The 16,041-nt window shown below is 44.3% G+C and overlaps 1 protein-coding gene across 3 annotated transcripts in view; it reads left to right on the top strand.

Moving 5' to 3' along the window:
• The window catches only part of pign (phosphatidylinositol glycan anchor biosynthesis, class N), a 154,009-nt gene that overhangs the window by 79,942 nt on the left and 58,026 nt on the right, over nt 1-16,041 (top strand). For all 3 annotated transcript variants that reach the window (XM_085989264.1, XM_085989265.1, XM_085989266.1), the window contains exons 14-18: nt 2,698-2,776; nt 3,941-4,123; nt 4,419-4,561; nt 7,008-7,107; nt 9,693-9,785. In XM_085989264.1, coding sequence (XP_085845390.1) covers nt 2,698-2,776; nt 3,941-4,123; nt 4,419-4,561; nt 7,008-7,107; nt 9,693-9,785 — 598 coding nt within the window. The remainder of the gene's footprint in view (nt 1-2,697; nt 2,777-3,940; nt 4,124-4,418; nt 4,562-7,007; nt 7,108-9,692; nt 9,786-16,041) is intronic.

The raw sequence follows: 16,041 nt of genomic DNA, 5'->3' as shown, positions 1-16,041 counted from the left end.
AAAGCGCTACAGAAATACAAGTCTTTCTTTCTTTATTCAAGAACTGGTTGATAAAATGCTTTATTCTCCAATTTGATTGAAACATTTTCCTCCAAAGTTGCAAATTTTGTAGTTGGATTAGTAAACTGCAGATTTTATACCAGTTACGTGGCTTGTTAGCTGCTTAAGAGCATTGACGAATCATTGTTATAGGCATGTTCTGTTTGGGCAACTATTTTTCATTATGCTCCCTGAATTGATTCTCAGGATTTGTCTGTTGCCATACCACGTATTCCCATGATTTGATTAGCAAGTTGTAAATTGTGACCAGAAACAGACAGTTCTCCTGGTTTTTTCTCTCTGAACAGACAAAAATATGACCTCATATTCTTACACAAACTGAATTTTCCCGTTCAGTCTGCTGGTTATCAAAGTTGAATAAGAGGGATTAGTGCCTCACGGGCTATTTTTATTCATGCTCGTCCATCTCTCCTGGTATTGCACACGGGAGTCTCGCTCAAAAGCACTGTTCGGGTCAAGCAGCATTAGAGGGTGGGGAAATAATGAAACTAAGGCATGGAAGGGGAACAGAGGGAGTGGAGAGGGGGAGATGAGGGAAGAGGGAGAGATGAAGGAGGTTGAGAGAAGAAAGGGAGGGGAGAAGACAAATGAGATGGAGAGGAGGGTGGAAAGTGAGATGGTAGAAGAAGATGGGGATACTAAGATGGAAGGGAAATGGAGAGAGGGAGTGGAGGCGGAAGAGGGAAAGTGAGATGAGGAAGGGGAGATGAGAGGGAAAGTGAGCTGGGAAGGGGGAGGAGAGGGAGAAGACCAAGGAAAGTGAGATTGAGACCGCCAATTATTTTTTTTTTAACTCATTAATGTTCTGCCACAGATTCTGGGGAAGCTGTCTTTTTACGTTGTGGTGTCTGTATCAAAGTCAATTGGCGTTCTTGCATTTGGGCTTCTGATTGTGCTTTTCATTAATGCCAGAAGGTCCTCCAATTTCATCAGCCTGTTTCTATGTTCTACAAGTTTCGTGATTAATTTTTTGTTCTTTTTTAACCTCATCAATTTTGTTTAGATAAACTCATGCATCAGTCTATCGGAAGTTAAATTGATGGTCTTTAAGATAGGCCGGTCACATAACGCTATGCCACGTAACGTTATGCCACGTAACATTATGCTGACAGCACCAGCTACTGGTGCAGTGCCTTCAGAATATTGCAACCACACCATTTTTAATATGTAACTATTTAGAATAGTCCATTAGCAAAGTTAAATTTATGCAACCTCAGTGGCGTATGTGTCAGTCCCGTTTGAAGGCATTGATGTCATTTGATTTTGTTGGTTAACTGGGATCAGTAAGTTATTGTGCATATTTCTCTTGAGTACTCACTGTAGTTCACTTGAATCATAGAATAGTACAGCCCAGGAGGAGGCCATTCAGCCCATCGAGTCTGCGGCACCTCTTTCGAAGAGCAATCCAGTTAGTCCCACTCCCCCACTCTTTCTCCATATCCCTGCAATTTTTTCTCCTTCAAGCATTTATCCAATTCCTTTTTGAAGGCTACTAATTAATCTGTATCCTCACCCCTATCAGGCAGTGCATTCCAAATCCTAACCACTCGTTGCGTAAAAGAGTGTTTCCTCATGTCGCCTTTAGTTCTTTTGCCAATCACATTAAATCTGTGCCCTCTGGTTATCGACCCTTCAGCCATTGGAAACAGTTTCTCTTTATTTACTCTAACAAAATCCTTCATGATTTTAAACACACCTATCAATTCTCCTGTTGGCCTTCTCTGCTCCAAGGAGAACAACCCCAGATTTGCTATCACCTTTACTAGAGTAATACAGGTAGACTATCCTTTATCCGAAAACCTTGGGACCAGCTGTGTTTCGGTTTTCGGAATTTTTCGGATTTCAGAAGGTTTTCTGACAACAACCACTGTTGCTTAGCAACAGCTTGTAAACACTCGGGCCCTGCCTTGGAAGCGTCTCTGAAGCTGTTGCTAAGCTACAGAGACTCTTTCCACAGCCTGACTGTTTAAAAAAAAATGCTAGGGGAAGTAAAAAAATGCTAGGGGAAGAAAAAAAACCTAACAAAACGGCTGCTGATTTCTGCCGTTAGATCGAGGTTTCCGGCTCTCCCTGCTCCGTATCTGAATTCCTTGACTTAGCGGGGGTCTGGGGCTCGACTGCCGCTGCCAGTTGTGGGAAAGCCGGATATCGGCTGACTCCTACACTAAGCTGGCCCGCAAATCAGGTCCGGCGGGGGGGAAAAGAAAAGACTATCGGACGGGCCGCAGCAGCTATCGGACGGGCCGCTGTATTGTTGGGTTCACTCTCCCGGTACCTCCTTCACACTGCCCGGCTCGGCCTGCAATCTCCCACCCAGGAGGGAACTCTGTGACCCTCTGCCCTGCTCACAGGGAAAGGCAGAGCTCCCGGACCACTCCTGTCATGTTTTGGCGCCGCTCGGGTCATGTTGTGCGCACGACTTACACTCCATGAAAAAACTTTCAGTTTTTAGAGGTTTTCGGTTTTCGGAAGTGCGGATAAAGGATAGTCTACCTGTATATACAATCTGATTAAAATCTTGTTTGCAGCATAATTGTTCATGGCATTGGGATTTAAATCGGTAGTTGATTTGTATCAGTGAAAGGTTGAAGTTTTTTGGGGAATTAAACGTTTCAAGTGTTTGTTTTCTTTTGACAGACCTCTTCCACTTTCCAAAGAGCAGGACATGCTTCGCACAGCACGATTATACATTCAGCAGCAACAGTACAGTGAAGCAGTAAGTATTGCATTGAGAGTGTAATTATTCATATTTGTTTTATTCATTCATTGGATGTGGGCGGCGCTGGCAGGGCCAGTTTTTATTGCCCATTCCTAATTGCTCCCGATGTCCTGGCCAATACTTATCCCTCAATCAACAGCACTAAAAGCAGGTTAACTGGCCATTATCACATTGCCCTATACAACTGAGTGCAGTTAAGAGTCAACCACATTGCTGTGGGTCTGGAGTCACATATAAGCCAGACCGGGTAAGGATGGCAGATTTCCTTCCCTAAAGGACATTAGTGAACCAGATGGGTTTTACCAACAATCCAGTAGGTACATGGTCACTTTTTTTTATTATTCCAGATTTATTTAACTGAATTTAAATTCCGCCACTGCCGTGGTGGGATTTGAACTCATTAGTCCAGGCCTCTGGATTACTAGTCCAGTAACGTAACCACTATGCTACTGTTCCCCCCCCCGTTTTAAGGTTAAGAAATTGATTACATATAATGAACACTTTTAACAAGAAGTATACCGTTGATTGATATTTCAAAAATATAAATGAAAATGCATTATGCCCTGTTTTCTGGAAGGCTCTTAAATAAATACCTATCTGGTCCTGCCTCCCTCCAGATCTAATATGCAGCCTATTAACGCACCTCGCTGTACCTTGGGATACCTGTACCTCAAAGTCAACAATATATTTATCATTTAATTTTAATTTTCTCAAAAATGTTATATTCTGGTAAGAAACCTGCCATATTTCCACGTTATCCAAAAAATGTTTATGTTGTCATTTGAGATGATCTCCTCCGGAAACTGGCAGCCCAAGAAAGAAAAAAAAAAGAAAGGCTTGCATTTATATAGCGCCTTTCACGACCACCGGACATCCCAAAGCGCTTTACAGCCAATGAAGTACTTTTTGAAGCGTAGTCACTGTTGTAATGTGGGAAACGCGGCAGCCATTTGGCGCATAGCATGGAATCCTCTACGTCCACCTGAGAGGGCATATCTCTGTTTAAAATATAATTAATATAGTGAAAGAAATGACTTCAATCGTAATGTGGTAATATTTCAAAAATGAACCAGTTTGATCTCAAGTTTGATAATGCAGGCTATTGACGATATGTTTTATTGGTGAAATAATTTCCATTCGTGGCATTATTTTCTCTTGCAGATCAGTCTTTGCAAGTCATTAATAGACCTTGCTCTGGAAGGACTCTCTTATTATCACACCTATGATCGAGTATTCTTGGGCATTAGTGTAGTGCTGGGATTTGTGGGCTGGATATCTTATGGTTTTGTGTTGATTGTCAAACTCCACACAAGACTAAGCAAGCCAATCTCCAAGCTGGACAAGGTAGGTGAAAAGTACCCAATGAAGTATTAAAAAAATCGCCCATCGCTTGCAGTAACCTCTGATTTTAATAAAGAAAAAAAGACATTCTAGTTGAGTTCAGTAACTGTGTAAAATAGTAAAATCGTGTATATAATTTGGAGGCTACCAAAATGTCTCATAACACTTAAAAGTTGCAGCAGTGTGAAACCATTAAAAGTAATCACGGCCTTTTTATATCCTGAATTATTTGCGTAATTTCAGAGCCAGTTGTTCTAACCCCATAGTAAATGTATGCTGTATTTCATGTGTTTCACAGCTGTCGTCCAGTGATCGCCTTCCTGCAGCATTCATTGGGGCTGGTGTGGCGATAACACTCTTTCTGCTGATTCAGAGCTGTCCTTGGACCTATTACATTTATTGCCTCCTGCCAGTCCCAGTGTGGTACGCAGTAATAAAGGAGTAAGTGGGCAATAATTTAGACCTAGTTGTCAAATTTGTCGTACTTCATGGCCCTGGACAGATGCAAAAAGATACATCGAAGGATGCAAACAGGCTTTTTGTTCCAAATTTATTGTGCATTTATTTATTTTGTCCGCTGATTGGCTGTCTTGGCATGCTGATGCATTCCATTGTTGGTGCTGTGCAGATTGAGATTGAATACATTTTGTTGCTGCTGTCTTTAACAGAAGTTCTTTTACACAAACTTCATTTACAGAATGCATGCAAATATTTTTCTTTAAAGCAATGAAGTAAATTGGGAGTACATGTTACTTGGGGCAGTGGTTTTGCAGTGTGGAATCTACAGATATGCCTTTCAATATGGTATGGAGCTTGCAACAGTTCTAGAAAGCATACCGTTTAAAAAAACAAAACTTAAATTATTAGCAAGTTATATGATTATAAAGGAAATTCCAGCATTTTACTAATGCTAGAATGGGGCTCAGAACGGGGCACCTTGGGCTTTAATTAGCTCATGGCTTCCTATTCTAACATATTATCAATTAGACCATTCATTATAATCTCCAATAGATAACATGCAGGTAGAGCAAGCAATTAGGATGTTAGTCTTTATTACAAAAGGATTGGAGTATAAGAGTAACGAAGTCTTGCTGCAATTATATAGGGCTTTGGTGAGACCACACCCGGAGTACTGTGTGCAGATTTGGTCTCCTTACCTAAGGAAGGATATACTTGCCTTACATAAGAACATAAGAAGTAAGAGCAGGAGTACGGCCCCTCGAGCCTGCTCCACCATTCAATAAGATCATGGCTGATCATCGACCTCAACTCCACTTTCCCACCCGATCTCCATATCCCGTGATTCCCCATGAATCCAAAAATCTATCGATCTCTGCCTTGAATATGCTCAAAGACTCAGCATCCACAGCACTCTGGGGCAGAGAATTCCAAAGATTCACAACCCTCTGAGTGAAGAAATTCCTCCTCATCTCAGTCTTAAATGGCCGACCCCTTATCCTGAGACTGTGACCCCTAGTTCTAGACTCTCCAGCCAGGGGGAAACAACCTCTCAGCATCTACCCTGTCAATCCCCCTCAGAATCTTGTATGTTTCATTGAGATCACCTCTCATTCTTCTAAACTCCAGAGAGTATCGGCCCAATCTACTCAATCTCTCATCATAGGACAGCCCTCTCATCCCAGGAATCAACCAATGCCTTAGAGGGAGTGCAACGAAGGTTCACCAGACTGGTTCCTGGGATGGGGGGGATTGTCCTATGAGGAGAGATTGAGTAGACTAGGCCTATATTCTCGAGTGTAGAAGAATGAGAGGTGATCTCATTGAAACTTATAAAGTTCTTAAGGGACTTGACAGGGTAGATGCTGAGAGGATGTTTCCCCCTGACTGGGGAGTCTATAGAACCAGAGGTCACAGTCTCAGAATAAGGGGTCAGCCATTTAGGACTGAGATGAGGAGGAAGTTCTTCACTCGGAGGGTGGTGAATCTTTGGAATTCTCTACCCCCCAGAGGGCTGTGAATGCTCAGTCGTTGAGTATATTCAAGACAGAGATCGATAGATTTTTGGATATTAAGGGAATCGAGGGATATGGGGATCGGGCGGGAAAGTGGAGTTGAGGTCGAAGATCAGCCATGATCTTATTGAATGGAGGAGCAGGCTCGAGGGGCTGTACGACCGACTTCTGCTCCTAATTCTTGCGTTCTTGTGAGAGAAAAAAGATATGTAAAGTAACAGCGTTCAGTTTACGAACTTGGATAATGCTGCTCCAGACTGGTTCAGCTTTTTGACCGCAGACTCTTTTTTAAACTTGCAAGCACCTCAAAGATACATGAAACATTAGGTCGTCGTGCAAAACTTAGCATTTAGTTAAACATCACATTCAATTGATTATGATGGCGCATTACCTTCCCCGCCGCCACCGCGTACCAAAACACCGCAGCTGTGACGCCCATGGTTTTCTGCCCATGTGCTCGCTCTGCAGCAGAATATACGGCACAGAAACAGGCCATTCGGCCCAATGGGTCCATGCCGGTGTTTATGCTCCACTCGAGCCTCCTCCCGTCTTTCCTCATCTAACTCTATCAGCGTAACCCTCTATTCCCTTCTCCCTCATATGCTTATCTAGCCTCCCCTTAAATGCACGTCCCTACTGGCACAGACTCTCAAAATTTAGGCTATTGGAGTTAGAATCTACGGAGATTCAGATAGTCGCTGAAGACACTACTTCTTCCTGTGCGACTTGTATTTCTAGCCTGTGTAGTTTGCTATTTTTTAGTGAATGCCATTTACGGAAATATATATTCTTTGTTGCATTCTTTATCTACTTTAAAGAATATTATTTTATGAATGTTATTTCTGAATTGGAAGTTTGAAATGAAATTTAAGTTCTCCAAATAACGTTTGATATTTTTTTGCTTATTTTAACAGGTTTAGAGTTATTCAAAATGTAATCAATTTAGTTTCAACGCATCCTCCTGCAAAATCTATTGGCTCTTCACTGCTTTTTATTCTGGGTATTGAAACCATGGTAAGTGATGTGAACTATTTTCCTATCATCCGTATTCCTGTCTAAATTATAGATGAAACTCTCCCCTCTAACAAATGGAAGTGTCCTAACTCTTTGGGCAATCCCAACTCTGGTAAATTTTATAAGTTCACAGCACAACATTACCGCCAATTTGGCATGGAATTTTACAGAAAACGGTGGCATGAGGAAAAAGTTAACTTCATTTTAAAACTACCACAGGGAGTGGTTGAGGCAAATAGCGTAGATACATTTAAGGGGAGGCTAGATAAGCATATGAGGAAGAAGGGAATAGAGGGTTATGCTGATAGAGTTAGATGAGGAAAGACGGGAGGAGGCTCGAGTGGAGCATAAACTCCGGCATGGACTGGTTGGACTGTTTTTGTGCTGTATATTCTATGTAATTTTGGTGTAGAAAGGGCTGGTTTTTTGATGTTGCATTTAAACACATTGGCCTGCCAATATAGCACTGAAATGACAATTCTTCATGTGGGAGGCTGGGTGATGAGCGTGGGTAAACCAATTTCTCCAAACATCTGCACTAATCCATGACCAGAAGCAGGATTTTCCAGATTCCTATTGGTGGCAGTGAAATTTCATTATTGACTTTGTTTGTAAGGAAAGGGTATTAAGGGATACAGAACCAAGACGGGCAGATGGAGTTAAGATCCAGATCAGCCAAGATCTCATTGAATGGCGAAGCAGGCTCAAGGGGCTGAATGGCCTACTCCTATGTTGCTTCCTATGCTTTAGCTTAGACCAGTTAACTCAACAACAATACTTAAGGCTAAAGGGATCAAGGGATATGGGGAGAAAGCAGGGACAGGGTACTGAGTTTGGATGATCAGCCATGATCTCATTGAATGGCGGAGTAGGCTCGAGGGGCCGAATGGCCTACTCCTGCTCCTATCTTCTATGTTTCTATGTATGTTTCTGTGTGGGTCCAACACCCTGATGCTCGCATTTTTTATAGCCTTCAGGACATGTCAAAGCACTTCACAGACAATGGCCCGGATTTTGTGATAGGCATAATGGCGAGGCTATCAGCGCTCACCGTTATTGTGGAGTAAATCAGACAGCATCTTCAAGCACATGCACAGTTAAACACGGAAGTCTTGGAATAGTACAGCACAGAAGGAGGCCATTCGGCCCATCGAATCCGGAAGTTGCTGTCCAAGTTGCCCTGCTCCTCTACAAGCTTCGCTACACTGGTACCTCACTGAGACACTCGGCAGTAAAACACATGAAAGGTGTGAAGTTGCAGTACTTACACACTAGTTACCCACTAAACATGCCAGCAAAAGTTAGGGCTGGTGCATTCAAGTGTAAGTCTCAATCATTGCCAAACAACCTCTCTGACCCTAATTAATTTTACAAGTGTGGAGTCTCATTCCTTCAGAATTTAATTATTGTTGGAGATGTAAAAATGTAATAAAAAAACCTTTGTTTTTACTTTTTCTTTCTGTCTTTTTTATCACTTTCTCTTAATCCCATCTTTCTTTTCTTCTCTTTATTTTGCTTTCTGTACATGATTTTACGTTGAATTAGATATTCTAACACTCACTTCCTGGTCCAGACTCCGTGTGTCTCAGTGAGGATTCTTCAATCTGATTGGTTGACCTGCTCTCTCTCACCGCAGATCCCCTGTAGAGGGTGCTATGCTGAAAAGGATCTTATTGAATGGCGGAGCAGGCGCGAGGGGCCGTATGGCCTACCCCCTGCTCCGAATTCTTATGTTCTTCAACACTGTTTTAGACCACTTAGTGGATGCAAATCCATTGGCAGGAGAGGCGCACCAACGTCAGTGTTCTCGCTCAGGCCAACATCCCCAGCATCGAAGCTTTGACCACGTTCGATCAGCTCCGATGGACGGGACACATCGTCCGCATGCCCGATACGAGACTCCCAAAGCAAGCGCTCTACTCGGAGCTCCGACACGGCAAGAGAGCCCCAGGTGGGCAGAGGAAACACTTCAAGGACACCCTCAAAGCCTCCTTGAAAAAGTGTAACATCCCCACCGACACCTGGGAATCCCTGGCCCAAGACCGCACAAAGTGGAGGAGAAGCATCCGGGAAGGCAGCGAACACCTCGAGTCTCTTCGCTGGGAGCAAGCGGAAGCAAAGCGGAAGGAGCGCAAGGAGCGCACGTCAACCCAAGCACCCCACCCACCTGCCCCTTCAACCACCGTCTGCCCCACCTGTGACAGAGACTGTAGGTCCCACATTGGCCTCATCAGTCACCTGAGAACTCATATTTTTAGTGTGGAAGCAAGTCATCCTCGGTTCCGAGGGACTGCCTAAGAAGAAGAGACCACTTAAATAGAAATAATGAGAGCACACTCTAAACTGCCTTTGTGGAAATAACCTGTAGATGTTTAGCAGTGCTGGCACCTCAACAATTTATATTCGGATGTTGCATTGTAAGCAGCAGGCATGCGGCTGGTAACAGTAAATACTGAGTATTATCAAACTATTGTGTAGTGGCACTAACACAAATTTCCATTTCCTTTAGCTGTGCTTTGTTTAATAGTTTTCCTGACTTTAAATTGTTTTGCATCCATATCTGATGGCAGGATGTTGTTTTTTAGATTGCGAGTTTCTTCTACCGTGAAGTCCTCACACTTGGGCTGGTTGCATTTGCGGGTTGGCCATTGCTGTCAAAACTGTTTCATCGGAACAAGGTGCCCAACTGTTATTTCACACTTTCTGCTTTTATTATATCCTAAAAATATACTCTATTTGAAAGATACTGCCATTTCGCTATCTATCTATATCCTTCCCTAAATATAAATTGCACCTTTTTTATGAACTTGTGTTCAAAACAGATTTACAATGTGGAGACTGAGTAGTGCAGGGATTTAGAACACTGCGGTTTCATCTCTGGGGCCAGGTTTTAATTAGAGTGTTGCATTGTTACTTCCTTCTATTTCAGGCATTGAAATCCTGGTGAGGAGTAAAACATTTTTCTGTCACAGATACTGTGTCAGCCGTGTCTCAGTGGGTAGCACCCTCGCCTCAGAGTCAGAAGGTTGTGGGTTCAAGTCCCACCCCAGAGACTTGAGCACAAAAATCCAGGCTGACACTCCAGTGCAGTACTGAGGGAGCGCCGCACTGTTGGAGGTGTCGTCTTTCGGATGAGACATTAAACCGAGGCCCCCGTCTGCCCTCTCAGGTGCCTGATCTCCATATTCCTTGATTCCCTTAGAATCCAAAAATCTATCTCTCAGCCTTGAATATACTCTGTGATTCAGCATCACAGACCTCTGGGGTCATCAGTCCTACATGGCCGACTCCTTATACTGAGACTATGCCCCCTAGTTCTAGACTCTCCAACCAGGAAAACAGCCTCTCCACATCTACCCTGTCAATCCCTCAGAATCTTGTACGTTTCAGTGCGATCACCTGTCATTCTTCTTCCCCACAGCTGACAGGGAGGGAGTCATTTTGCTTTATATATAAGTATACAGTATATCCAGAGATGGGGACTGTGGTATCTGTTCTTCTACAGTATTTTTTTTTTCGTTCCTGGGATGTGGGCGTCACTGGCAAGGCCAACATTTATTGCCCATCCCTAATTAGAAAATATAGAACATAGAAAAATAGGAGCAGGAGTAGACCATTCGGCCCTTCGAGCCTGCTCTGCCATTCAGTATGATCATGGCTGATCCTCTATCTCAATACCATATTCCCGCTCTCTCCCCGTACGCCTTGATGCCTTGAGAAGGTGGTGGTGAGCCACATTCTTGAACCGCTGCAGTCCGTGTGGTGAAGGTGCTCCCACATTGTTGTTAGGGAGGGAGTTCCAGAATTTTGAAACATAGAAACATAGGAGTAGGCCATTCGGCCCCTCGAGCCTGCTCTGCCATTCAATGAGATCATGGCCGATCGTCCAAATTCAGTACCCTGTTCCTGCCTTCTCTCCATATCCCTTGATCCCTTTAGTCTTAAGAAATATATCCAACTCCTTCTTGAATATATTTAATGAATTGGCCTCCACTGCCTTCTGTGGTAGAGAATTCCACAGGTTCACCACTCTCTGGGTGAAGAAATTCCTCCTCATCTCTGTCCTAAATGGCTTACCATTTATCCTTAGTCTGTGACCCCTGGTTCTGGATTCCCCGACCATCGGGAACATCCTTCCAGCATCTAGTCTGTCTAATCCTGTTAGAATTTTATAAGTTTCGATGAGATCCCCTCTCAATCTTCTAAACTCCAGCGAGTATAAGCCCAATCGACACAATCTCTCCTCATACGTCATTCCTGCCATCCCAGGTATCAGCCTGGTGAATCTTCGCTGCACTCCTTCCATGGCAAGTACATCCTTCCTCAGATAAGGCGACCAAAACTGCACACAATACTCCAGATGTGGTCTCACCAAGGCCCTGTACAACTGCAGCAAGACATCCTTGTTCCTGTACTCCAACCCTCTCGCTACGAAGGCCAACATACCATTTGCCTTCTTAACCGCCTACTGCACCTGCATGCTTACTTTCAGCGACTGGTGCACAAGGACGCCCAGGTCTCGTTGCACTTCCCCTTCTCCCAATCTATTGCCATTCAGATAATAATATGCCTTCTTGTTTTTGACACCAAAGTGGATAACCTCGCATTTATTCACGTTATATTGCATCTGCCATGCTTCTGCCCAATCACCCAACCTGTCCAGATCATACTGGAGTTTATCGGTATCCTCCTCACAACACACATGCCCACCCAGCTTTGTGTCATCTGCAAACTTGGAGATATTACATCTAGTTCCCTCATCCAGATCATTAATATATATTGTGAATAGCTGGGGTCCAAGGACCGATCCCTGCGGTACCCCACTAGTCACTGCCTGCCACTCGGAAAAAGAGCTGTTTATTCCAACTCTTTGCTTTCTGTCTGCCAACCAGTTCTCTATCCAAGTCAATACCTTGCCCCCAATCCCATGTGCCTTAATTTAAACGCTAATCTCTTATGCGGGACATTATCGAAAGCCTTTTGAAAATCCAAATACACCACATCCACTGGTTCTCCCTTATCTATTTTACCAGTTACATCCTCAAAAAATTCCAGTAGACTAGTCAAGCACGATTTACCTTTTGTAAATCCATGTTGACTTTGTCCGATCCAGTCACTTTTTTCCAAGTGCTCTGCTATTACATCCTTTATAATGGACTCTAGCATTTTCCCCACTACCGATGTCAGGCTTACCGGTCTGTAATTCCCTGTTTTCTCTCTACCACCCTTTTTGAACAGTGGGGTAACATTAGCTACCCGCCAATCCATGGGTACTGTTCCAGAGTCTATCGAATTTTGGAAGATGACCCGCAATGCATCTACTATTTCTAGGGCCACTTCCTTAAGTACCCTAGGATGTAGATTATCAGGCCCTGGGGATTTGTCGGCCCTCAATCCCATTATTTCCCTAACACCATTTCCCTACAAATACTGATTTCTATCAGTTCCTCCCTGTCATTAGACCCTATGTTCCCCGACATCTTTGGGAGGTTATTTGTGTCCTCCTTTGTGAAGGCAGAACCAAAGTATGTATTTAATTGGTCTGCCATTTCTTTGTTCCCCATTATAAATTCCCCTGATTCTGACTGCAAGGGACCTACGCTTGACTTCACCAATCTTTTTCTCTTCACATATCTATAAAAGCTTTTACAGTCAGTTTTTATGTTCCCTGCAAGCTTGCTCTCTCATTCTGTTTCCCCCCTCTTAATTAATCCCTTTGCCCTCCTTTGTTGAATCCTAAACTGCTCCCATTCCTCAGGTTTACTGCTTTTTCTGGCCAATTTATATGTCCTCTCCTTGGATCTTATGCTATCCCTAATTTCCCTTGTTAGCCACGGTTGAATCACCTTTTTTGATTTATTTTTATGCCAAATTGGGATGAACAAATTCTGTAGTTCATCCATGTGATCTTTGAATGTTTGCCATTGCCCATCTACCGTCAACCCTTTTGAGTGTCATTCCCTAATCAATCCTACCCAACTCGCACCTCATACCATCGTAGTCCCCTTTATTTAAATTCAGGACCCTAGTCTCTGAGTCAACTATTTCACTCTCCATCTTAATGAAGAATTCTATCATATTATGATCGCTCTGACCCAAGGGGCCTCGCACAACAAGATTGCTAATTAATCCTTTCTCATTACATAATACCCAGTCTAAGATGACCTGATCTCTAGTTGGTTCCTCGACATATTGGTCCAGGAAACCATCCCGTATACACTCCAGGAATTCCTCCTCCACAGTATTGTTATTAATTTGGTTAGCCCAATCTATATGTAGATTAAAGTCACCCATGATAACTGCTGTGCCCTTATTGCACGCTTCTCTAATTTCCCATTTAATGCCATCCCCGACCTCCGCATTACTGTCTGGAGGTCTATATAACACTCCCACTAACTTTTTCTGCCCCTTGGTATTTTTCAGTTCTACCCATACAGATTCTACATCATCAGAGCTAATATCCTTCCTTTCAATTGTGTTAATCCCCTCTTTAACCAGCAATGCTACCCCACCTCCTTTTCCTTTTTGCCTATCTTTCCTGAATATTGAATACCCCGGGATATTGAGTTCCCAGCCTTGGCCACCCTGGAGCCATGCTTCCGTAATCCCAATCATATCATATTCGTTTACCTCTATTTGCGCAGCTAATTCATCCACCTTATTACGAATGCTCCTTGCATTAAGACACAAAGCCTTCAGGCTTGTTTTTTTAACTCTCTTAGAATTATTATTTACTGTGGCCATGTATGATTTAAACCCTTGATTTCTCTGCCTGCCACTTTTGTTTTTCTCCTTCCTGTCCTTTGCTTTTATCCTTGTTTCCCTTTCCTCTGTCTCTCCGCTCAGGTTCCCAACCCCCTGCCATTTTAGTTTAAACCCTCCTCCAGAGCACTAGCAAACACTCCCCCTAGGACATCGGTCCCGGCCCAGTCCAGGTGCAAATCGTCCGTTTTGTACTGGTCCCACCTCCCCCAGAACCGGTTCCAATGTCCCAGAAATTTGAATCCCTCCCCCTTGCACCATTCCTCTAGCCACGTATTCATCTGAAATATCTTTCTATTTCTACTCTGACTAGCACGTGGCACTGGTAGCAATCCTGAGATTACTACCTTTTGAGGTCCTATTTTTTAATTTACCTCCTAACTCCCTATATTCAGCTTTTAGGACCTCATCCCGGTTTTTACCTATATCGTTGGTACCTATATGCACCACAACAACTGGCTGTTCACCCTCTCCTTCCAAAATGTTCTGCAGCCGCTCCGAGACGTCCTTGACCCTTGCACCAGGGAGGCAACACACCATCCTGGAGTCTCGTTTGCGGCCGCAGAAACGCCTATCTATTCCCCTTACAATAGAATCCCCTATCACTATCGCTCTCCCACTCTTTTTCCTCCTGTTCTGTGCAGCAGAACCACCCCTGGTGCCAGGAAGTTGGCTGCTGCTGCCTTCCCTTGGTAAGCCACCCCCCCCCATCAGTATCCAAAGTGGTATATATGTTGAGAGGGGGATGGCCACAGGGAACCCCTGCACTCCCTGCCTGCGCCTACTACTCTGCCTGTTGGTCACCCGTTCCCTCTCTGCCTGTGCCAACTTTACCTGCGGTGTGACCCAGCGACGATGAAGGATTGGCGATACACTTCTAAGTCAGGATGGAGTGTGACTTGGAGGAGAACTTGGAGGTGGCGGTGTTCCAATATGCCTGCTGCCCTTGTCCTTCTAGGTGGAAGAGGTCGCCGGTTTGGGAGGTGCTGCCGAAGAAGCCTTGGCGAGTTGCTGCAGTGCATCTTGTAGATGGTACACACTGCAGCCACGGTATGCCGGTGGTGGAGGGAGTGAATGTTAAGGTGGTGGGTGGGGTGCCAATCAAGAGAGGTACTTTGTCCTAGATGGTGTCGAGCTTCTTGAGTGTTGTTGGAGCTGTACTCATCCAGGCAAATGGAGATTATTCCATCGCACTCCTTACTTGTGCCTTGTAGATGGTGGAAAGGCTTTGGGGAATCAGGAGGTGAGACACTCGCCGCAGAATACCCAGTCTCTGACCTGCTCTTGTTACCACAGTATTTATGTGGCGGGTCCAGTTAAGCTTCTGGTTAATGGTGACCCCCAGGATGTTGATGGTGGGAGATTCGGCGATGGTAATGCCGTTGAATGTCAAGGAGAGGTGGTTAGACTCTCGCTTGTTGGAGATAGTCATCGCCTGGCACTTGTGTGGTGCAAATGTTACCTGCCACTTATCAGCCCAAGCCTGAATGCCGTCCAGGTCTTGTTGCATGCGGGCATGGACTGCTTCATTATCTGAGGAGTTGTGAATGGCACTGAACACTGTGCAGTCATCAGCGAACATCCCCACTTCTGACCTTATGTTGGAGGGAAGGTCATTGATGAAGCAGCTGAAGATGGTTGGGCCTAGGACACTGCCCTGAGGAACTCCTGCAGCGACCTCCAACAACTACAACCATCTTCCTTTGTGCTGGGTATGACTCCAGCCAGTGGAGATTTTTGCCCCCTGATTCCCATTGACTTCAGTTTTACAAGGGCTCCTTGATGCCACACTTGGTCAAATGCTGCCTTGATGTCAAGAGCAGTCACTCTCGCTTCCCCTCTGGAATTCAGCTCCTTTGCCCATGTTTGGACCAAGGCTGTAATGAGGTCGGGAGCCGAGTGGGCTTGGCGGAACCCAAACTGGGCATCAGTGAGCAGGTTATTGGTGAGTAAGTGCCGCTTGATAGCACTGTCGATGACACCTTCCATCAATTATAGCAATTATTACCCCACTCCCCCATGAACTGGAACAGATGCTAAAGATTTTGCACATCAGTCGGTCTCAGCTAGATGGAAACCCAGAGATAAAATGGCAGTATTGTCGTCCACTGACTGTAATATTCACATGAACTGGAAAATGTTGTCTTGTTTTACAGGCTAAAAGTTAGTTGG

This window comes from Somniosus microcephalus, chromosome 5, assembly GCF_052327205.1.
Source record: "Somniosus microcephalus isolate GS21.2 chromosome 5, FLI_Smic_1.0, whole genome shotgun sequence".
NCBI lineage: Eukaryota > Metazoa > Chordata > Chondrichthyes > Squaliformes > Somniosidae > Somniosus > Somniosus microcephalus.
This window is presented reverse-complemented; position numbering and strand designations above follow the sequence as displayed.